Source organism: Condylura cristata, unplaced genomic scaffold, assembly GCF_000260355.1.
Source record: "Condylura cristata isolate star-nosed mole 26May11 unplaced genomic scaffold, ConCri1.0 scaffold00008, whole genome shotgun sequence".
NCBI lineage: Eukaryota > Metazoa > Chordata > Mammalia > Eulipotyphla > Talpidae > Condylura > Condylura cristata.
Genome location: NW_004567109.1, coordinates 26619394 through 26644395, shown reverse-complemented (window position 1 = coordinate 26644395; position 25002 = coordinate 26619394). Strand labels below are relative to the sequence as shown.

The window sequence follows — 25002 nt, the reverse complement described above, 5'->3', positions numbered from 1 at the left end:
GAGCTCTGGGTGGTTGCAGCCTCTGGCCTGGCTTTGTTTTCTCTCATCCTTTCATTAACTGCCTAATTGGCAGCCCAATTAATCTGCTTGTCTGTGAAGGAGGATGGATCACAATGAGCCTCTCCATTTCCAGAAGCCATTCTCAGAGGCAACGTGGCCAGGCCTCAAGTGCAGGCTGGCTCTTTGATGGAGGGCTGCCCCCGGAGCTGGGTCAATTAGTGGACAGATTAAGCAATTATTAGTCCCTAACAAGGGCGCTTGGCATCATTACCCAGCCTGTTTACTGGCAAACTGCAGCTTTCATATGAGAACCAACAAATAAATTAGGGCATCTGGTCAGCTGCTGCCTCAGCCTCGACGTAAATGATGTCCAACTGGCTTTTGCTGTCAGTGGACTCTCAGCCCTGGCCTAATGGATGCTGAGATGTCCCTCGCTGGTCACAGCAGCTTTGGAATGTTCTCTGCAGCTATGTCTCTTTCCAAGCACTCAGTGCCTGCCGCTGCACACATGGGTGTCCTTAGTTACTGCTGCTTCCTCCCATCCAAGCCTACTTATCTTTCAGGGCTGAGCTCAAAATCATCTTTCTCCTGGATGCTTGTTCCAGCTCTTGTTCGCTGCATTTGGGGAGGACCCTGTACTCTCCTATCTCTCAGAGGAAATGAATGAGGAGGGTGACAGTTCAGATTTGCACTTGAGGAAGTGCTGGCTGCAGTGAGGAGGGTACTCTCCGGAGGTGGCTGCAGTAGCTCAGCCCAGGCCACATGAGATGATGCCTCAGAACAGAAGCGGAAGGATGGAGATGAGGGGGAAGTCAGAGGTTCAGGAAGGAAATCTGGGAACTCTGGCGAATTCACCTCTTGTAGATTTGGTGACCTGGAGGCAAGGTCATGTTGGTGCCTATGAAAAGCAATGCACCCCAGAGTCAGAACAAAGCACCTGCAAAGTGGGGGAAGGAACAGAGTGGGCAGGCTTTGAAGAAACAGCTCTCTCATCACAGGACTTTTACCCAACCCCTCTCCTCTCTGTGTTGTGGTGTGCCCATGAGAACAGGAGGACTTAGATTCCTCAGGCTCCCAACTCCACAGCTGTTGAATCAGGTTTCAGTGTCCAGCTGGCAGTGTGTCCATTTGAAAGAAGCTCTTCATTTACTCTTCAGAGTCCCCTGCTTTTGCCCCAACTCGGTCAAAACCCCGCAGGGTCTCCAAGGCACAACGCCAGGGTGCTCTTTCCTTGAAGCCTCCCAGAGCTCATTAGTAGGAAGTGCTCTCTCTCCCTTCTGCCCTTGACCTTCAATAATATGGCTTGAACTGTCTCTCGGCAATAGAAAAGTATCTGTGAAGTTCACTGCACAGCAGCTAGCCCATGGCCTCATGCCTCTGGCTGCTGACAAGGCAGGTCAAACATCTCTTCTCGAGCAATTGCTGTTCTCCAAGCTGAGGGGGGAAATGTGTTTCCTCCTGCTTGGAGCACTTTGAAGCTAACCCAGATGTTTCTCTTTCTCTAGGGATCATTGACTTCCTCATAAGCCAGCACCCCGTTGCTCGTGTGCTACGGGAGCACCTGGTCTTCAAGATTGCACCGATGCTCAACCCTGATGGGGTCTACTTGGGCAACTACAGGTGAGGGATGCAGAGGCTGTGTGGGAGTTGGTATCATGAGTGGTGGCATAGACACAAGAAGACCAAAAAATATATATTCGTGAGGAAGAGTTCAGTCTACCCAATAGAAGTTTCACCCTGGTTCTTGAGGCTGTGACAAATACACCTTGACTGTTCTGTGCACAGTCACTACTTGCTGGGTTTTTCTGGGCCGCTTGCTGGTCCAGGAATGAAGAGATATGGCATGAGGTTTGGTACTTATTCTGGTGTTAACTTGGGGAACTCACTTGCCCTCTCTGTTTCTCTTGCATTGTGGAGATAATTACTTATCTGGCAGTTGTGGCATCAAAAGAAATGGTGGGGATGATTGTGCCTTGTAGACTATTGTGTGGTGAAGCAAAGATCGCTGCTTCATTTCTGTGTTCTTGGAAATCATTATGGAGGAGCGTAGCTCCCAGCCCATCCGAACAGCATTTCTCTTTGGTTTGAGCATGCCAGTGAGCCCACACTCACCCAACACTGTTGGCTTGAACTCTTTCTTCTGGCCTAACACCATGATTTACAGCTTAAATTCCACTACCCAGGGCTTTACCTACCAAAAGAACATTGAATCCTTCGAGATAAATGGTGCTTCATGGATGAGGCAATGGACTTGTCCAGAGTCACGCTGCCTGTATGTCACTGATTTACTGCCCAGATCTAACTTCACTGCCCAAATCATGTAGCTTTAGAGCTGACTAGTCCCATAACTTCCCGTTTAATAGCCAAACTCCCTCACTTTGCATGCACGGCTTGGAGTGACCTGGTGACGTACTGTCTGTCCACCATCTACCTCCTCCACCTCTGCTATCAGAGCTGTTGCTCTAGTTGCTCGAAGCAAAGCCTGGTTTCCATGCACCTTTCGGGTTCTTGACTCTGACCATCAGAAGGGTTGCCCAGAACCACCTCAGCCCTGCTTCATCTCATTAGTTAGCCCTTTTCATAACTCAGTTCAGGCCCCTTCTTGGAAAATACTCCCACAAACCCCAAAAGAGCAGATCACTCACCTCACTGGGCCACTGTAGGCCCAGTCATGGAACACGTCTTACCTCAAGCCACCAGAGGCCTGAATGATCTTCTTGACCATGGCACCTGGCAACAGTGCTCAGCATGCAGCAGATGCTGAGGACGATGTAGTTGAGGGGTGAGTGATGGCAAGGGTGACTTCATTGATGAAGAAACTGAGACCCAGAGAAATGATGGGACGTCCCCAAGGTTAGTGGGGGGGGGCAAACTAGATCCCAGATTTCCTGCCACCCACCCAGGTCCATTTGAAAGAGCTGGTTTACTACTTTCCATGGCAATTGGGCCCAGAGGGGCTTCCTAATACCCCTGGGTTTGGGTTAGAGAAAACCCAAGGGATGCGTGATGCCTTAATTAAAGACAGCTTACTTCCTCTATTAATTGGCTCAAGTGACGGTTCGTTAGCTTTAGCAGGCTTTGTGGCTCACTGCAATCCTGAGAGCAACACCATTCCACCTTCCCTGGACAGAATGCACCATGAGTGATGATGGAGATGGAAAGACCATTTGATTTATGTGAACATTTCTGTTTAATTGCAAGGGCAGCAGTGGTCAGAGAGAGGTCAATACTGTCTCCTCAACACACTTATTTATGTCACCATCTAATGTCCAGCAGTGAAGAGTTGGAAAGAGGTCTGTGACCTTGACCAAAGTGCCCACCCTTGCTGGGCTTCAGGTTACCATGTGGATGGTGATCAGAAAGTGTGTCTATGTCCAGATTTCAGGATAAGGCAAGCTCCAGCCTGTAGAAATGGTGTTGTCCTGAAGATGAAACCCCAACATTCTCCTAGGAAGAAGGTTACTCTCATTCTGAAAGTTGCAGAAAATTTCTACCACAGGCATTAATCCTGTTGCTAAAACAGTTGTCAGTAGTAAGAAAACATTGATCACGGGAATTCACTACTAAAGCTTTGGAGAATACAAAAAACAATAAAGGCTCAGCATTGAGAGCTTCAAGGCCCCTTCATGGTCCTCATACCAGCCACCCTCTGGCCACCTTCTGTCCCCTAGTTTGGTGGACCTTGCCCAGGCATGTGGGAGAAAAGAATCTGGAGTTTAAATGAGTTAAGGAGACAGAGTTGAGAAAAACTGAACTTGTCCTTTTCTAGCAAGGTTTTTTTCGAGTTTTGAATATGCTAGTAGACAGGAATCGCAAGCAGAGGATATAATAGCATTCAGTGTTTCTTGTAGGTAAAGGTCAGGAACCATTTTCATATAGAAATTAGCCCTTCCACCTTCATCCCCTCACCCCCAGACCTCAGTGGCATCAGGTCTTTTGGGTTTTGTTTTTAATTTTATTTTAAGTCTAGGTAAAGGCTTACCTGTTTGTTTGTTTTTTTTTTTAAGATTATTTATTCATATAGAACTGGGGTACAGGTCAGAGGTACAGGGGCAGTGAGAGGATTCACCAGAGACAGAATGGGGATCAGAACGGGCAGATCAACGAAGTACTCTGCTGAGAGGAGCAGCAGGGAGACAGGAGAGGTCTGCCACACCATGTGGATCACCTCCAGGGCCGGGGATCGAACTCACACTGAAACAGCTTCACTTGCAGTGCTGCGTCTTATCCCATTGCGCCACCAGGGAGGGTCTGACATCAGGGTTTTTAAGACACATTTTCGGAAATGCCACTCTGAGGATTCTGCTTGGCTGCCTCCCAGTTCTGGTGTCAAGCCTCTCACGCTTATGTCAGTAATCACCCCAACAGTGCCATTAGCAGAGGCAGAGCTCAAGGAGTTGACCATATCTCTGGTGCGCAGATGGGGTGCTCCCTCTCCCTAACTTTCACTCAATAACCCCAAGATGTTCAGTCTCTCAGGCCTCAGTGAAGTTAAATGGCCTGGCCTGGGTCATGCGGCCTGCGACTTGGCGTAGGCAGGGACACGGGCCTGTCCCAGCAGAGCCCCGCTCCTCCCTACGGCCCACACTGTCCTTGCCACCTGCCCCAGACGACTCAGAACCTGTGTGCGGAACAAAAGACAGACCTGCCCTTGTCAGGAGATGTCTCCACCTACCACCCGCATTCACTCACCTGTAACACATTCTGAAAGGACAGGTTGCCCAGATTCAGTGGTGCAAAGCTTACATTTAATAACCCAAGCGCCTGCACTATGGCATTTATGGTAAAATGGACAAGGTACATTCCAACACTTAATTGTGATGGGTGACCACCACCCCATGGTATATAGTGTCTTGTTTTAAAAAGCAGCAGCACCTGGCCCTCCCTGGTGGCGCAGTGGGTTAAAGCACAGCACTGAGAAGCTAAAGCCACTTCCACATGAGTTCGATTCCCGCCTGCCCTGGAGGAGACCACATGGCGTGGCAGACCTCTCCTGACCCGCCCACTGCTCCCCTCAGCAGTGTACTTCCTCGATCTGCCTGTCCTGCTCCCCACTCTGTCTCTGGTGAAGCCTCTCGCCACTCCTGCACCTCTGGCCTGTACCCCAGTTGTGTATGCATAAATAAATAAATCTTTAAAAAAAAAAAAGCAGCAGCACCTACTGACTAGACTGCTCTGCATGTGACTCGCCTGGGGCTCATACAGCGAGAGCAGCATCCGCGCTGAAGGGGCTCTCATGAGAGCGTGCACCACGGCACCATTGGGACAGGTGACCTGGCAATAGGGAGCAGTTCTATGTGGCGTGTAATGACACAGGGCTGTTAGGCACTCTGGCTCACTCACCCAACTCCAGTGACACCGACTGGCCTTTTCTCCACCTCCACTCCACAGAAGGCCGCCCCACAGGGCTCCGGTTCTGCTCTTCCAGAGTGCTCTGTTCTGTGCTTTCTTAGGCTAGACCTCAATTTGTAAACCTCTGTTTGTTGACTATTTAGAGCCTGTCTCGAGGGTGCAAGCTCAATGAAGTCAGGACTTTGTCTATCTGTTTCCCCAAAGCTGGTACAGTGCCTGGCACAGAAGTGAACTTTGATGTTTATTTTTTAAAAAAGAAATGGCAGGTCTCAGTGACTGTGCTGGCACAGGCTGCGATCCCCCATGTACAGTCTCTGTCACTAGATGCTGTCAGCTCCCAAGCATTTGCCTTGACCCCCACGGTCTCCTGACCACTGCTGTTTTCGATCTTCTGCTGTGATGACAAGACTATGATGAGACGCTGTTAGGATTTAGCAAACTCTGGATCCACAGCTGTACTTTGTGACCATGCTTCATGATATTTTTCAAGGCACAAAAAAACACATTTGACTATTACACACACTTTGAAGAAGGAAAGTCAGTTTTTATTATATGCATTTGGGCAAAGGGGAAGCTGAAGCAGTGAAGGTGAAGAGGAAGCTGAAGCAGTGAAGGTGAAGAGTCGCCATCAAGGTCACGGGGTCCATGTGGGATTCTCCACATTCCCAGACACCCCCTCTGCTCTACGTGCCAGCGCTGGGAGCAGGGAGCTGGAGAGCTCATCCTCCTTGCTCTCTTGAGCCTTCTTATCCTTGGGCAAGACATTGCTCTTCCCTGGCCTCACTCTCCTGGAAGAGGAAAATGAGGTGAAGGTTCTTTCTCTCCTGTAGAGAACACTGGGAAGCGGCCGTCAGGGGTAGGGAGCTCAGTTTGGGTGAACCTTGAGGGCATCATGCTGAGAGAAAGCTCCAGTGACAAAGACAGCTATCAACTGAGTCCGAAGACCCGAGGTTCCTACAGTGTCGAAGTCATACAGGCAGACAGGAGCCTGGGGATTGACAGGAGATGGAAGTTATGGTTTGGTGGGCACAAGATTCATTGTTTTGCAGGTGGGTGGTGGTGATGGCCTCGCCACACCACGTGTGTGTTTACTTAGCCATGATTAACATGGTAAGTCTCAGGTGATGTGTATTTTGCCATGATAAGCATGAGTATCATATGACCTCTGACAATGCAACCTGAGCATCCTCGGTGAGTCCCAGGGGGCGTCTGAGGCCCAGGGGTCTTGAGGAACAAGTCCCCTGGCTTCAGTTTTTGCAGAGCCAGGAAGCTGCAAGGCAGCTCCTAGTGGAAGACCTGCATGGTCGGAGCGTCAGCTGAGTCAGTCCCTGGCGCTCGGTAGCTCTCTGTCCTGCAGAGGAGCGCCGCCCACACGCACTGCTGCATTTGCACGTTCTCCTGTACGGATCCTCTTCTCCGTCACTTCCTTTGCGGAGAATGAAGCCCCAGCCCCCCACCTAGACCCCATTGCTTTTCTTCTGAGCATGCGTCATGCACCAGTTGCCTTGCATCTAAAACAGACTCTCCATCTCCATATGACAATCTGAAACTCGATGTTGGGTTTGCATTTCTTAATTAGTGCTTGTCATTGTGTATTCCACGGAGTCACGTATAAGTAAACAGTCATAGACCTTTGAATAAATTTATTGGTTTTATTTATGTTTCTGGGCATAAAAATCTATAATTACCAGGTACAGCCTCAGTATAACTGGTATTTAATGACAATTACTTTTTGTTACCATAGAAATGAGTCCAAAGTAGTTACCCATAATTTCTCATTTCCCAAACCTCACACATGCTGAATTGCAATATTACCATAGTAATTGCCTATTAGTCATCATAAAATACGCAGTTACCCAAAAGATAGCAGGATGCTGTGAAATTTCTCATTTTCAGAAAACCTCAATGCTTCTTGGGAGTAAGGAGGTGGGGAGATGAACAGAGCTTGGTGGGTGGTGCGGAGTGATCTGCTTGCTGGCTTGGCACTGCAGAGCCTGCTAGGGAAATGGAGGCAACTCCAGCCTGCGGGCTGTGTCACGTCCATCGTCCATCCCATTTCCTGACCCTGGGATCTTCGGGTAGCAAAGGATGCCCTCACAGTAAATCCAACCGAAGATCTGTGAAGGGTCTGCAGAGGTCCAGCCACTGTGCTGGGTCTCGGGTGAAAAGAGAGAAATCAGAGGCAGCCCTCGTGGTTGAGCCCGAAGCCCAGGGGTTACACTAGAGAGAGAGGTGTGTGTGTGTGTGTGTGTGTGTGTGTTGTGTTTGTGTGATGCTGTGGAGGGTTGGATTTAACAAGAGCTAGTGTCCAAGTGCCTACAAACTGAACAGCACACAAGTCATCTCATTTAACCCTGATGACAGCCCTGTGATGGAAGTAGTATTCTAGCCCTATTTTAAACCAAGAAGGAGATTGAGGTACAGAGGCACAAGGGAGTGAGAGCGGGTGGTTTATGAGCCTGGTAGGTCACCTTAGCCTGCTGCAAACTTCACCCCTTGTGACACTCACTTAAAGCAGGGAGTGCTTTTTTCTGACTGGGGTAAAGGTCTATAGGAATCGTCAAGACATGTTGGGGAGACTTGCACAGTAAAATGTCATGAAGCACAGCAGGGGGTGAAACACCTGAAGAGGTATTTCTCAAACACAACACAGCCATACACAAACGTATATATACAAAATGCACGGACCTTTGAGCTGGCCTAACTTGCCCAATTCTGCATTCAAAGGAGAACACATTGAAATCCAAAGTGGAACATAAAATTAGCTGTGTAAAATGCACAATATGTGCCACTGTTCTATTCCTTAACAATACAAATTGCACTTTTGTCATCAAGCAAGAAGTAGAACACAAAGGTCCGTGCCGAATGCCGCCTCCTGGAGGGTGCTGTCAGCCCCTCACCAGGCCTCAACATCACCCACCTGTCCTGCCCCTTAGGGGCAGCAGCATGGGCCTCGCAGCATGGGCCTCGGAGCAGGAGGGGAGCTGGGAGACACATAACTCAGTGCCCCGCCTGCGCTGGGCCCTCAGCACAGCCCCTGAGCGATGGCCATGCCCTCTCGCTTGCCCACCTCAGGCTAGTGGACCCCTCCCTTCCAGAGCACGCTGATGCCAGCTCTGCCTGCGAGAGCATCGACAGCCAGCACAGCACTTCTGCCGCTGCCCTCTGAGGGGGCTCAGGTGCAGACCATGCTCTCTGTGGCCGCCTGCCCTGGCTGAAGATGTGTGTCTCCACTCTGTACTCACCCCAGCCACCGCCAGCTCCTTTTCTCCAGGCTGAACACCCCGAAAGCCTTCCATGTTTTCTGATGCAGTCTGAAGTCCACTTCCCTCCCGTCCTTCCTGCTGTCCTCAGAACATGCTCAAGTTGTTGGTGTTTGCCTAGCTTTGAGGCACGATGTCCACCGAACATCGTGTGATGATGGCGATGGTGAGGATGAAGAATAGGTGAGAGCTATGGAAGCTTCTGGGTCTGGCACTATTGTGGGCAATTTGTGTGGATTGGTTCATTCAATTCTCAGGACATCTCTATTCTAACTTTACAGATGAGGAAGCTGAGGCAGAGGCAGCTGAGATAAATGCCATTAGGCTCCTAGAAGTAGCTAGTGGACAGGACGGGGGGGGCCATCACAGGCCTGTTCCTGGGCAGTGCAGCCCTGATACAGCCTACATGTTCACAGCTGTTGACATCGCCTTCTCTGCAACCCAGACCTTTCCACTAGCCTGCTAAGTCACAGCCCTCCATGTCCTCTTAGTGCCTTCACAGAAGCCTGTGGCACAGACAGGACAGGAATCACTCTCCCTCTTTGAGCAAAGAAGAACCCAAGTCACAGAGAGGCTAAGAAACTTGCTCAAGGTCGCACAGCAAGTGAACTGCATAGGCCAGATGAAGCGCAACTAACAGCAGGGGACAGACAGAGCCTTCCCTCCCGGGGACTCTCTCTTGCTTTATGTAACCTGAGTGATGTTTCTATGGAGGCTGAAAGGACACCGGGTGGCAGTGTAATCAGGTGGCTAACCCACAAGTGCACACCGCCAAAACCAATTATTCAAATGAGCTTCCCAGCCAGGTTCCACGGAAGAGGCCAGATGGCTAGGTGTCTGTGGGGGCAGCTCCCCATCTCTGTCCCGCCAGCAGCTGGACAGCATTTCAAAGTTAGAGTTGGTAGCAAGTTTATTTTAATAATTGAATCTACAGTGAAGACAGGCCTCCGAGGAGACAGCAACCCAGAATTAGCAACCAGGATGTCTGGAGGAGCAAAACAAAGTGATAGAGTCAAGAATTCTGTCATTTCCGATCTCAGTGCCTAACCCACGGTTTGGACAGTGTCTGCTCCTGTCCTTCTAAGGCCCCCACTGACCAGCAGAAGGAACCGTGCTCTGTAGTCTGTATTCAAGGCATGGACAGCGTCCTGGATCTTCCTTCTTAGCTTCATCTCCCCCTGTCTATCTTGCCACTTCGCTTCCCTACCCAGCACTTCCCCTCCCCCGCCCTCTCTTCTTGCCTTCCTGGGCAATTTCTAGCACCCTCAGCTGACCTGCTCCCGCTCACATCTGTGCCTGGGGTCCCCCACTTCGACTTAAGAAGTCCTTTAAGTTATTTCTTCCTTCCCTTCTTTTTCCTCCCCCCTTCTCCTACCCCATTTTGTGCAGTGGGGTTCTGAGGTGGGCTCTGCCCTGTGCCAGCCTTCAGGAGGAGGTACTGTGTGAGATGAATCTTGAGGACAAGTGGGGGGTTAGCCAGAGGAGAGATAGCACATGTCAGGAAGCAAAAGAGCACTAATGTCAAGTAACAACAGTGATGATAATAATAATAAACATTAGTTGAACTTCTACAAACCCGCAGACACTGTTCTGAGTGTCTGGCAGCTATGATTTCCACTGGAGATGCAGGGCTGATCATTCACCATATTCCTGCTCCTACTCATCCTACTTCTTCCAATTTCAAAGAAAATACAGGAACCAGAAAGATGGGTCAAATCTCTGCTTTATTATTAATGAAAGCAGGAGCTAGAGGTGTGACTTATACCTGTGCCTAAAATTGACCTTTTTACTTCACCCCAAAATCCATCTTCCCCAATGGCTACAAGTATAACAAGAGTCAATGGGGGGCCCCCCCCGGGGGGAGCCCCATGTGGCAGAGAGGAGACCAGAATGTACTGCCACTGCAGGGGGGTAATACCAGCACTCAGCCTGGCTCTTCCATGACCTTTGGGGGGCCACGGCCACCTCCACAAAAGTTCCTGCTCCAGGGGGCTGAGCAGGGCTGTGACTCTGGGAGCTGCCACCCCACGTCTGCCCAGAACAAGTGGCACCATTTTGTACTTCACCTACACACAAGGGGCACATTTGTAAGTCAACAGCCCGGAGGGACATCTGTGGACAGTTTGCAAAAAGTTACCTTTCATGCTATTCTTCAGTTTCAGTGAGTTTTCCCATTAAAAATAAAGGTGCTTCATCCTCCCTCACACCACATGATGCCCTCTTTAGGTGCTATCCTGTCTCCCAGGACTGATAAGAGAGAACAGAGTGATGGCCAAACACAATTCAGAGCTGGGCACAGCGGGTTCAAGTCCTGCCTCTGGCACTCATCGCTGAGCTACAGACAGGCCACCTAACTTTCTGAGCCGGGCTTTATACAGTTGGGTGGAGGCGCTATTCCGGCACTGAACACTCAGCAGCAGATGGGATCGCTTCAGCCTCTGACCGCCATTGCTTTTCAGGTCCTTGAACAAAACAGACAAAATTCCTGGGGGATAATCTGGGACCCAAACCCAAATCCTCTAGTCTTAAACCCCATGTCCTTCTCCAGCCTCTTTGCCTTTTACAGTTCCTGGTGACGGTCTAAGAAAGGATGTGAGGGAAATGCTTTCAAAGCCCTGGTGGACATGAAGGGGAGTGGGAGTGTTGCAATGGTCCCTTGTTTTTGAGATGAAAGTTGCTGCCCCCTCTCCTCCAGCTCCACCACCACAGAGCCCTTCCCACCTGCTAAGCATTTTGCAGGAGCCGTGAATGACAGATCATCTGGCATTCTGACACTGGTCAATCAATATGGCTGGCAAGTGCCGCAGGCCAAGGGCAATTGAATCTCAACCTCTTAGTGGCATTAAATAAAGCAATATTTATTTTGCTTTTGGTGCAAATGTACTTAATCCAATCCAGCTCGTTGGTAATGGTGAAAAACTGCTCTGTTTGAGGGACAATTGCATGCGCACCCATATATCTCTGTTTGTCAGTGCCACCCTCCAGGAGCACACCCACACTTTTCAGGACAAGATTGATCTGGAGTCACTAAGCTGCCCCTTTCTCTATCCTTTAGAAGAGATGAAAAGGAACTCATAAGAAGGGGAATTAAAATCATTGTTCTCATCCTAGCTGCCATTATTGGAACAAGATGAGGCACAATGCCCTTCAGAAGATGGGGCTATTTATTTGCCATTTGAATGATGTTCTCTGGAACCATTGTGTTTCTGCCATTGGGCAGGGGAGGGAGAGCAGAGTGGCTTATAATCCCTTTCATTCATCAATCACAGTGGCTGGCTCATGGCTGGGGAACTCAAAGGGTCACTGTCAACCAGCCTGCTATCAAAAAGAGCTGGGTTCAAATCCCAACTCCAAATTCAGTGGTTTTCATGAGGCTTTCTCAAGGTCAAATCTCTCTTGGATTGTATCTGCTTATTTATAAATGAAGATAAATAATACCTATATAGCTTAGTCATTGAAGCGTGTAGCATGTAACAGGTGCTTACATTAAAAACTCTTCAAAATTGTTCTCAAGTAATTAGCTAAACCTTGCTTGCAAACCTTCAGGGCATTCATGCATTTTTGCATCTATTCATTTGCTCAGTCATTCAATAGATACACTGAACCTTCGCTACACATGGGTCTATAATAGCTTTGTTGGAGGGGAGGTAAAATGATTCAGACAGAGTTCATGGCCCCGTTAGGCTGTTTGGAAGAAGAAAGAAAAGATACTCAAGAGTATCTCCAACTCAGAAATGATACATTGCACAGTTATCTAAAAATTGGACTTCCATAAATTTTCTAGAATGGTCCTAATGTCAAATACATTGTGTCAGTGGTGCCATAAATAGCCCCATTCATGTCACAACATAGGTCCTGATTTTGAGCTTATGCAGAAGTGTCATCTTAAAAGTAAACAGAATAAAAGAGAACCAAGGAGACAGAGACCCAGGGAGTGTAAACCAGTACTCATGGGAGTGTGAGCCTGGCACCTGGAAAACATCTTATCCATGCACCTATCTTTAGACAACTGATTTGAGATAACAGTTAAGCAGAAAGTGAACTTATAGGAAAGGACTTACAGAATAAAGCAAACGCTGAAAAGTCAGATTTGGAAAACAAAACAGTGCACAGTCTACTCATCTCATCATGAGGGAGGAGCAAGTTCATCCCACCCCAGCCCATTCTGTCCCATCACAAGGGAAGGTTCTGGGCATTCCCCCAACAAATGCCTGCTACATTAGGAGCAGACCTAGCAGAAATACTGATTCCCAGACTGGAGGACAAGCCAGGAGGTCACCCCAGACCACTGCCACCTGGCGTCTACCCAGTCCACTATGGTCTACAAACTTGGCAGTCTAGTCACTCATGCAGGAGAGTGTAAAGCCATAGTAAAGTGTAATGAAACAACAGATGACATTTTTGAGCTGCTGTTGTGTGTCAGAACCTGTGCCCTGGTGAGGTTCTTTAATGTGCACAGGGGGAAGACAGATGAGCAGGTGCTCAGAGGCCTTTTCACTGAGCAGGGGCATCCGTGCAAAGATTCCAAACAAGTAAGAGTGAGCCACTCAGATGCTTGGAGATATGTGAATCTGGGCAGAAGGAATAGCTGATGTAAAGGCTTGAGGTGGGAAGCACATTCCTGTGGGAGTAACAGTGAGGATGTGGGACTCTAGCTCAGAGAAGCAAAGCAAATGGTGGGAGCTGAGATCAGGGAGGTGAGCAGGGCTGGCCCACCAGGGCTTTCCCTTGTGCAGGACTTCGACGATTGCTTTGCATCCACAGGGAGCCCCTTGAGCAGGGAAGGGACACGTTCTGACATATGTTTTAAGGGGGTCACCCGTAATCTTGTGTGGAAATAGGGGGAAGGAGTATGGCAGGAAGGAGGGAGGCAACAAGAAGACCAGGTATGAGACTCTCATAATACTCTGGGCCTTGGCTCAAGCTCAAGGCACTATAGTGGGTTGATAGACGGTGTTGGAGTCTAAATATCTTTTGAAGGTAGGGAAAGTGGATGGGCCCTGGGTGTCAGACCAGGGAGAAAGAATGAGCAAATGAGCACACATGTCTCTGACCTGAGCATTTCTGTTTCCTGTTCTGTGTGTGTGTATGTGTGTGTGTGTGTGTGTGTGTGTCGGGTCTCAGAGCATGACACTAACTTAAGACTCTTCAAAAAATATTTTTGATACCTTCTGTGATTCGGTTTCTTCTTCTGTACAGTGGGAATTTTGATATTAATGACTCAAGTGTGTTGAAAGCAAACTTAATAAATGAATACTATAAGATAAGATGCTCAGGACTTTCTCTGGCAAAGAATAAATGCCTGGCAGGTGACAGAACTGCTTCTCTTCCGGGCTGTATTTTGACAAGTGAGAGCCTTGACCTTGACTTTTGGTCCTGCCTAGGTGCTCTCTAATGGGGTTTGACCTGAATCGCCACTGGCTGGACCCCTCTCCATGGGCTCACCCCACCCTGCATGGAGTGAAACAGCTCATCGTCCAGATGTACAATGACCCCGTGAGTACCAGAGCCGCTCAGTAGCTACGGGTCTCGTGGCTTGACCTGGGAGAGGGAGGTGCAGTGTTGCGCCTGCACTGAGAGCTGCAGCTTGGGACACAGGGTCAGGAGCAGCAAGGACAGGCTGCTGGCCTCGCCTCGCCATTGGGCTGACCCGGCTGCCCTTCCCCACCCCCCACAGATACTGGCTGCAGTTATGCAGGTCTGTGGGCCAGAGGAAGCAAACGTACAGGGACAGACATGCATGTCAGGGCTCTCCACAAAAGAGATATAATTTGAACTCGTGTAAGCAGAATCGCATAAGAAAATGTATTAGAAGAGCATCTAGTATCTCCCGCAATTGGAGACAGTGGACGCCTCCCTCACACACAGGGGAGCACCTGCCCATGCCTCCTGTGAAGTCTCCCAGCAGTACAGCGATTTGTTTTCATTTCCAGCTTCAGTTGCACAAGGACTGAGGTTGGCTTAGCTTGGAAGACATGTCCAGCTTGGACAGGTCAGCTCTGGCCCGAAGGCAAGGCAGCCTTGCCTTGAGAGAACAAGGCAGCATCCCTGGAGCCACGTGGCTGGATGTGGTGGTCGTTGCCAACATGGTCCCAGAAAAGAGGACGTGTTTCTCTGAATTGCTCCCAGAGAAAGTGGGAGAACACTGGGTGTCCCATCAAGATTGCTCACAGGAGCAAGACTTTGTCAGAAATGATGAAAAACAGGGATTTTCTAGCTTAGAGAAAGGAAACAGACTGTGAGCCCGCTTTCTCGGAGGAGTTGTCGGTTAGAACATGATGTGCATCTTCCAAGAAAAAGGGGATAGGTAGGTGTGTGGAGAAATAGAAGTTGTTAATGGTTATAGCTGCCTGGGAATGGCGTGGGCAGGTGAGGTGTGAACTTTGCCTTCCTAAAAGTGTTCACCTTGAAGCTAAATGACACTTCAACATGGTCATAGTAGTGGCTCAATGGTCTGGAAGACACTGCAGGGACATTACATCTGAGTGTCTTCCGACTTTGAAGGCTGTGATTTTATGACCTCCAATTGCCGTCAGATGCTCAGTGGTGATCGCTAAGACAGCAAATTTCCCAGCGCTGGGGTAATTCAGAGGTGCACCAATGTAACTCATTCTCCATCCTCTCTTTGAAGATGCCAATACAAATACCCCAAATTAAAGAGCAACATTTCTATTGACCCCACAGAAATGTGGACTTAAGGCAATCATTGGGCAAGGATTAATGACAATAAATCATTAGGTTCGATGTAGCTGTCTCAATTCAACTCAACTATTACACTGATCCTTCTATGTCAACTCAGCTCCCAGGCCCTTTTGTAGTCCAGCTGCCACGTCAGTGCTTACGTGGGTACAGCCTTAGTCTATCTGCTTTCTCCCCAGTTGCTTCTTCCTTGTCTATAAAAGAAGATCGCAGTTACGCTCGCCAACCTCTTTGTTGCTCAGAACTCTTGATGCCAACATGATTCGTTTTCCTGGCAGAGAGAAGATACATCTGTTTGTGTTGGGGAGTATCTACTGTCCACTGGGTTCTTCCCTGGGCGCCCTTCCCAGGCCTCTGATCCTCTGCAGTTTCCCTGATAGAAACACACCACCTATTTCTTTCAACATTTCTTTCTTAAAAACAACAGTCTACATTTTTTTCCTGATCAGGCTGATAATGGATATTCAATAACAAAACTGTTGTTGTTGAATTGAACATGCAAATTCTGTTATATCAGATGTAATATGGTTTATAGAGGCAAAAATTATTCCTGGAGGTGACTATGAAGTATGATAACAAAAAAGATACGGGGCCAGAGGACCAGAGGACATGATAGAGTGGGAACCACGGAGCAAAGTGGTGTTTTAGATAAAGCCACACCTAAGCTAACTGTGAGGGGTGCCAGGGTAAGAAGTGACAGTGTGGGTTCTGCCCTGAGAAGGGGGTGCACTCAGGAGAGAGTCCTCCAGTGTGTCTGATGTTGGAGGAGTCTGAGGGCCCAGGGCAGAGCAGTTTCGACTGCATGCCCGTGGGGCAGGCACTGAAGGCCTTGTTGCAGGGAAGTGATGGACCCTGACGCAGGCAGAGGGGTCCCTCAGGCTCCCCAAGGAGGAGGTGAATTTAAAGAGTGCCAGGTCAGTGACTGGAGACCATGAGCACCTGCTGCTGTGAGGCCGGGCAGAGACTGGCGTGCCTTGGTGATACTGGCTGGTGGGGGAAGAAGGAGTCCTGCAGGCCCCTGACAGACCCCCTGTCGCTTGGACAGTGGTGTAGATTCTGTGCCCTCCCTGAGCGAGAAACCAGCAGACTCTGAGCATAGGGATGCGCTCCAGGCATCCCGGGCTGACGCTGGGTGGGAGTGCTCTGTCCAGTCTCCAAAGTGCGTCTCCTGGAACGAGCTCTTCTGACAAGAGCCTGCTGTCCTGTGTTAACAGTGGCATTTACTTCAAAGGCTACTTTCCTAGCCTATGCTCACCAAACCCTTCACCCCTCTCAGGGACACTGGATATTAAATTATGATCTTGACAAAGGAGTGTTTAACCTAGAGAACTGCCTTGAATCTCAGATATAAAGTATTTCGTGTCCCACTCCCAAGATAACCCCCAGTGGACAACGGGCGTTTGTTTAGCTATTGTGATGGTCTGTCCCCAGGGGAAAGGTCTAGCGGATTCCTCTCTGAGTCCCTGGAGCCCAGCAGGGCCCTGCCTCTGAGCAGACACTCAGTATAAATGCTGAACAAATGGTGATGCAAACCCAGAGCCTCTGGGTTTTCCTAAGATGCCCTTGATGAAAAGAAGCAGCTGAACCACAGGGACCTATCTCCAAGCTCCCTGCCCCTGGGAATATCCCAGATTCTGCTGCCACCATCACTGCTCCCTCCTTTTCATAAGGCTCTGGTCTGGGGACACAAACCTCTTGAGATCCCCTACAACCTACTGAGATTGTCCTGAACTCCCAAGAGAAAACATGAAAGCAGGTTTCTGATCATCTTCACTAACTTGTGCCATCTCTGGCCTTGGTGCCCACCCATTCCACTGACCACTGGCAGTTCTCTCTGGCCACAAAGGGCTCACCCAGCTTCCAAGCTCCCTGACTTGCACTGTCCAACCTTCTCATTCAGGGGCAACCCTTGCATTTCAGTCCACCCGATGATGGAGCTTCTGTGACTCCAGTTCTACCTCTGCTCTACTTCTCCTTCCAGTTCGAATGCTCTGCCTCTTCCCCAGGTAATTACACAGAAATGGTGGCACCTTTCAGATGAATGCTCACTTCTTACCCCTGGAGGTTAGCTTTGTCCTGGCACACACGCAGAGTGTGACAGAGGCTTCAGATCACACTGTCGGCCACACAAACAGACCCACTCACACACAAGAACACACACAAGGCCTTTCTCTCATACCTACAGCCAGTTGCAAACTTAAAAAGCCAGGCCCATTTATGCATGGGCTTCCTAGCTCCCCCCCACCCCATGAGCATCTAACCCTGTCCTTGGGAGGCATGCCCAGATAATAATTTGATGAGCTAAATGAAAAAGCAGGCATTGTTTTTAAATGCTGTGTTAATGCAGTGTGAATATCCTTTGGGCAAGCTCTGGGCTAACAGAGATTAATGGAGCAAGGTCTGAGCCCAGAAGAGCTCACAGCCTGGTAGGAAGGTCAGACATTCTGAACAATTTTAATCCAAAGCAGACCAAAAGGTATGCTACAATAGAAGGAAAAGAAGTGCTTTGGGAGACAGGACTCAAGATTAGTCCAGTATGATGTGTACGTGTACTGTGGGTATATACAGGAAGATTTTCCAGGAATTTAGACTGGGCTTTGAACAATGGGCAGCACTTCCTCGGGCAGTGATGGTTTAGGGAGGAGAGAGGATACCGGGAGTGGGGAGAGCACATTCTGGACAAAGGTGAGCAATGGAATGGAGGTGGGAGACCTCAACCGCTGGGCAGCTGTGCGGGGCTTATGACAGAGAGCAGGCTGGGGGCAGATGTCAGGAGGATCACAGACAAGGCTGAACACTGGGCCGAGGATCTGGCTTCCTCCGAGGACTCATGGCTCTCTTCTCATTCAAGACAAATTCTTAGGCCCTCTTTTAAATCAGTTTGTAATTGAATTAAATATTGTGACAGTGAAAAAAAAATTGAGGCAATGGAATAAAAGGCAACTTGCCAGGGATAATCCAACACACATTGTCCGTCAGTCTTGGGAATCAGTATGGTCAGCGGAGCGCCATCAAAGATGTTTGCGTAAAACAGGGGGATCAGGGTATCACTTCCACCACTCAGTCCCCCAACATAGAAACCCTAGAGTCATTTGAAATTTAAATCCTTCTGGGCCTCCCTCTCCCCTGCTTAAATCTTCCAAAGCCTCCCTGTACGTCAGGAGACAAAGACCACTGCATGTTAGGCCCTGTGCCCTGTTTCATGCCCAGCACCTGGCACGGAACATGGCACTGTGGAGAATATAGGCTGAATGATGAGTGAACGGATGAGTAAGAACATAGGCTTTAGGAAAAGACTGAGGCTGTGACGTGGGGAGTGGGTCAGAAGGGGTGAGAGGAACCCTTCCGCACTGATGGCAATAGTGCAGGTGAGGACAAACTCTGACTTGGGAGCAGCGAGGGGGGCTGCTAGGAATGACCAGGGGCTGGCTGTGGGAGGTGAGTGGGGCCCCTCCTGCCCTTTCCTTCGCGCCCCCCCCAACCCCTGAGTCCCTCAGTGTCTTGGGGCTGCTTTTTCAGAGAGCGGTTTCTACACTCTGGGGAGATTTCCCCCCCTTTTCCTAGAGGAGAAAGGCCTTCCTCAGCCTGTGTTGCTATAACAACTTGGCTGTAGCTCTTTTAGACAGATCCGTTTCCTTAAATCATTTAAGGAAAATTAGCTGCCATAACAACATGTAGCAGTTTTTAAATAGAACAACAAGGGGTTGGGGTTTTTTCCTTGCTGCCTCCTGTAGTCCTCAAGGTAAGCTGCTCTCTTTCTGTCAAATAAAAAAATAAATAAATAAAAGAAAGTATAACCCATTTACTTGACAAACAGAGCAGTTGGTGACATGGCCAAACACACACAGAACCAGCGCTCGTTTACACTGACACGCAAGGCACACACAGAGAACACAGGAACATGCCGGCCAGGCCTGTGTTCACTTAAGACAGAAAACACGGATAACATGAGCATGGGAACTGAGAGCCAGACGTGCAGACAAGCAGAGCCAGGCACCGCCACACAAAGCGTGTCTACACTGGCCCGTCAGGATCCGTTTCATCCTTTAATATAATGGGGGGAAATGGCCCGTGAAGTCTGTTCTCAGGGTAAGCAGAGGTTCTACTGGGTCACCAGACTGGAAGGCTGGAGATGGCCGCTCCTCACAAGAAACCAGTGTGTGTTCATCTCTGCCAGCCCAGGTGGAGAACCTCCCTGTAGAAGGGGTGAGTCCGTCTTGGCAAGGACAGAAGGACAGGGCAGAACAGATCGTGGAGGGCAGCTCTGTCTCCACCCACACCCACACCAAGGAGTAAACCAACAGAGAGGCATTGCCAGGGTGGTTAGGTGGATTATTCGTTACCCCCTGCTGGAAACCACAGCCCTGGGGCAGGCAGGCCTCTCACTGAGCTGCTGGAACTGGAATCTGGGCTGTGGATTCTCTCACTTTTGTGGATTCTCTCACTTTAGTTCCATCCCCATGTGGATGACTTTACTATCCCAGAAGCTTCCTTATAGGGAGCAGCAAGAGAGGTGGCATCTTCCGCATCCCCTCTTACAGCACTGGACCCCTCGTTTGCTGGTGCTCTTAGGCAAGTCTCTGCCCCTCTCTGGGCCTTCCGTCCTCCCTGTCTCTATATTGTAGGGGTGAAGAGTGATCTTCAAGAGCCTTCTTGTCTCCAGTCACCTGTTGAGTTAGAGCTGTCTGTCTACTACCACAGGTGATCCACTGATGGCCAGGGATCCCGTGCTAAGGCACCAAACCCTAGCTAAGGAAAGACAGGCTGGATTGAACATTTCTGCATTTCTGGAGTCCTTTAGTGTTGGGCAGTGCTGCGTCCCTGTTAGCTCCAAGCCTCAGTATGCTCATCTGCCGAATGGGACAAACAGTCCCTGACCTGCCTGCCTCGCAGTGGGAGAGGCCCTAGAAGATGTGCACATAAATCATTCCATGAAGGCAAGGGATGACTGATGCCAGTCGGGACGAGAGAAGCGTGCTGTTGGAATGTCTAGACGGCAGCCAGTCCCTGGAGTTTTCTTGAGGGGCCGATTAAATACTCACACCGCCACTGTAGCTCAGACTCTTAATTCTATTCAGTTATTCTCCCAAAGCTACCAACATGGTCTCGGAAATCAGTCAGTAACCCCTGGGTGGGGGAAGGCTCAATGTGAGAACAAAGACTGGTCCTAAATGTAATATTGCCCAGGGGCCTTGGAGAACATACTGTGCTTTGGTTTCATGCAAGTTTTAGCTTTTCTTGCAGGAGTTTAAGATAGTTTATGAAATGTTAAGGAATTTAAGAGATTTCATTCTTTTTCTAAAGGGCCACTTCTCTGACCTATGATAAAAGGCTTGGCTTTTTAAATTCTAGATTACAACTTTGACTCTGGCAGCAAGCATGGTAGAGAGGTGGATTTTTCCTTCAGAAATCAGATTTCTTGTCAAGTTCATTGCTTTCTTCAAATTCTCTAATATTTTTCAGCCTGAAAGACTATGGTTACCTCTCACTAACGGATTAACTACACGTTATTTCAACTGTATGGGGGTCTGTAAAACTTCTAGAAGTTTCCCACTGAGTCAGGTCACTTGAACTTTCTTGCCTTATCTGTAAATTGAGAATAACCATGCATATCTCAAGAGATTTTTGCCAGGATTATGTAATATGTATATAAGTAACTTCCTCACCTCCCAGCTTCTAAACCACCATCAACTGTGATCCCATTAAGGGGAGAGACTTTACCTTAGTCATTGACCATTCATGTCTTTTGGGGGAGGAAGAGGAAAGAAGTAATCCTCTCCTAAAGACCTGGCAGTAATACAGAAATAGGGTTCTGAAGAATGAACTGGAATTTGATGACTAAAGAGGAGGAAAAGTATTCCATGTAAAGAAACACCAAGTTGCCCTCAAATTCCTACTTACTCTTCAGAACCCACCTTCCTAAGGCTGTGCAGACTGTATTTGGTCCACGACAAGCTCGTTTCTTTATTCTTCTATAACTAGTAGTAGACTTTACTTCTTTGATCTAGTGGTTTATTCTACAGACATGCATAGAGTATGGTTCTCGGGCATGTTGCCAGGGTTAGCCTCTCCTCTCAGCTTCACTGCAAACCCTTCTGTGCAAAGACTCTGCCTCCACCTTCCCGCCCTGGGCACAGCGAGCGACTCAGTAATAGCTCAGTGAGACCCCCCTCTTGTGCACTGGTTAAAATACAGGCTCTCCGGGAGGATGGTTGTTTCAATTCCTATAGCTATAGGCACCACACCTGCTGGGTACACCCTTCATTAGAGTGCATTTTTCATGCTGTGTTTTTGCGATAGTTTTCTTGCCTCCTTTTGGCTGAGCTTCCAAGGACAGAAGCTCTATCTCAGCCTGCTTCTTTGTCACCTGGCAGTGTCCAGCAGTTAGTAGGCAGTTGATGAGTGTTTGGGGAAATCTTGGTAGCTGCTTCCTCTGACCCATTATTTCCCATCAAAACAGCACTGAAATACCCCAGAGAAATCCATTGCACTCTTGACTTTGAACCTCCACAGTTCTCGCTTACTGTATTGAGTTTCCATTGACTCATCTTCTTTCCTTTATTTCTTGCCTCTCCTGACCCCTTGTCACAAAGAGTTCCCACATACACCGTCTTCTTTCAGTTCACAAATTCAAAAGTTCTTAAGTGATAGAATCTATCCATGTAGAATCCCCTGCACAAACCCATTTCCTTTCTGCTACCAATATTGGCTCCTTTTCCCTGGTTTGTTGATTAGATCAAATTTCCTCCCCATTTTCTCTGCCCTACAGTCAATGAACTACAAAAGGGGTTTCTCTGGGCATCTAGAGAAATACTTGTGAAATAACCTTACCCAGCACTTCAGTTTACCTCCAGGTCATCTCTCCCAGCAGCTTTGCCAGTTAAGCTTCCAGTCCATTCCTTGCTTTCCAGCAGATGCCAACTCTGGGGTGTGGGTCTGAGGGTGCTGGGGTCTGCATCATCAGTGACCCTACTGGACATTCCATCGAGCTGTCCTGGGACAGAGTACAGGTTACATCTCAAGGATTTTTTGTGTTCAACATATGTGGAACTTTTCCAAGAACTATTTTTGGTTGTTACTGTTGGGAGACTCTTGAGCCTGAGATGAATTCATGCTGGTACATCAAATAGCATATTGCATTTCAGAAATTGGCCTTAGCCATGGGAAATCAAGTAAGCCAGATGCCTAATTAGTCCATTATTTACTGTGGTGGAGAGAGCTGAATTCTGATGAAAGGGACCAGATTAATCATTGCTTCCAGCAAGAACTGAACTGTTTAACCTTTCATCAAGAAATCACCCCGCTCCTCCCAAAGTATCAGTGCCCCCCCAGCCCCAGTTCCATGCTGATCCCCATCTCTGGCTATGAGAAGTCTTCTTAGCCCGGTCACAGCTGCCCTTCTACCAATGAGCCAGGTTGCTCTGTCATTCAATAAGCCATTCCAGGCTTATATTTCTGTTTTCATTTCAAGGCTAGTGAAATGCATAGCTAAAAAAGAAACTTCCCCTGATTGCCAAAAGAAAAATGATTCATTTAGCCATTCCACAAACATTGTCTGAGCCTAAGCACTGGACACCAGCATAACAGAGGCAAACAAGAAACAGTCCTTCCCTTCAAGTAGTTGATCCAGAACAGAACGGTGGTTTAAAAAAAAAAAAAAAACTGCAAGAGGCCTAAGAATCCTCTTGCATGGGACTCCTCTGCATTTTAACCCAAATGGTGTGATGTCATGGTCAAGAGTTCAGATTCAGTACTGGGTTTAAATCTCATTTCTACACTCAATAACTTGTTTACTTGGGCAGGTCTCTTAACCTTCCTAAGCTTCAGTTCCTCATTTGTAAGATGAGGATTAACTGAAATGCTTCCTGATGAACCTGCTTCAGGCACTATGCCAAAGCCCATCTATTTCCAAAAGATGTTCTTATTACTGTAAGAAATGTGAACAAGGAAAACATTTTTGTGGCCATAGAAAGTTTGCAAACCCCTTACCTGCAGCTGTAGACTCAGGACAGGGTGGCAGGCATTAGGGGAGGCCAGGGGTGTGGGTGCCATGTAGGAAAGGTACATCATCTGAACTGGACTTGGCTCAGGAAAGGTTTGCTGGACAAGGTGACCTCCGAAGTGAGTTTTGAAGGAAGAGTAGTTGTTAGACAAGGCCTCGGGGGAGCATGACCAGACACAGGGGAGCAGTGTGTATCTGTATAAGCAGGTGGCTATATTCAGAGCCAAGGAGGTTGGTATTCTAGTCTGGGGGGACACAGGAGGGATGGGAACGGAGCAGGAGGTGAGGCTGAGTAATAGGCAGGAACTAGTATACAGAACCCTGTGGGCTACCTCAAGAGGTGTGGACTTTATCCTGAGGCTGCAGGAGTCCTTCAGGGCACACAGAAGACATCAAATTCAAAATCCAGAGAAAAACATGTTACTATGACTTTCTGGGGTTTAAAATACATTGTTTTTATAGCTCTGAGCCAGCAATTACAGTACTAGAAACCTAGTCTAAAATAATCTGACGTGTGAATAAGGATTTATGCAGGAAAAATGTCCGTAGAATCATTATTTATAAACAGTAAAAAAAATAAAATAAAATAAAAAACAAGAAAAATCTAAAAGCCTGACAGTGGGAAACTGATTAAGCGAATCACAATATATTCAAATAATGGATGTTTATGAAAAGTTTATAATATTGTGAAAATGCTTATGCTATAAATTTCAGTGGGGAAAAAAGCAGAAGACAAAGTTACATATGTGTTATATGTTAAGACATATCTAACAACTAGGTTTAAAGCATACACAGACAGAATGGATGCAAACTAGATGTTAACAATGGTGTTTCTGAGTAGTAGGGCTGTTTTTTCCCCCTCTGCCTTTTTATAGTTCCCAGAAATTTTCCGCAAGTACATTTTAACTTTAAAACTGAGAGAATTAAGTGGAAAAAGGTGAGAACATAGACTCCCCAATAGGAGATAGGACCTTCTTTTTTTTTTTTTTTATTTATTTATTTGTGCATACAGAATTGGGGTATAGGCCAGAGGCTCAGGGGCGGTGAGAGTCTTCACCAGAGACAGAGTGGGGAGCAGAACAGGCAGATCGAGGAAGTACACTGCTGAGGGGAGCAGCGGGCGGGTCAGGAGAGGTCTGCCGTGCCATGTGGTCACCTCCAGGGCAGGCGGGATCGAACCCATGAGGAAGTGGCTTTAGCTTCTTAGTGCTGTGCTTTAACCCGCTGTGCCACTGGGGAAGGCCCGAGATGAGACCTTCTTTTATAAGAAAAGAACCCAACTCATCCGAGTCACTGCTTGGTCTCCTTGTGAAGTCAGCCAGATGATGGAAGGGACCTGGGGTCTGCTGATACCCGTCTAGCCACCCTTCCTCTGATTGGCCACCCTTCTCCTGCTTTCCATCCAACTATTCATTCATTCAATAGTTCATACCTTCTCTGTTCCCAACGCCTACCCTGAGGCACTCACACTCAGGCTCCTACTGTCCTAGGGTATGCCAACTTCTAGTCCCCTTTGCAAGCATCACAGGAACTCCCCGCCCCTTCCCCCACTCAAATTGTACCATTTCTTCCAATTTGGTCTGTCACAGGACAGGGAGAGGGGCAGTCTCTCCCTAACTACCCAAACCTGCCTGCTTTAAATAGGTTCTCCCATCCACCGCATCAAGATGAAACATATAAGACATT

General features: G+C 48.3%; 1 protein-coding gene across 1 annotated transcript in view; it reads left to right on the top strand.

Annotated features, from left to right (window-relative positions):
• The window catches only part of AGBL4 (ATP/GTP binding protein-like 4), an 893441-nt gene that overhangs the window by 793536 nt on the left and 74903 nt on the right, over positions 1-25002 (top strand). The window contains 2 exon segments of the mRNA XM_004679485.2: positions 1506-1620; positions 14000-14111. Coding sequence (XP_004679542.2) covers positions 1506-1620; positions 14000-14111 — 227 coding nt within the window.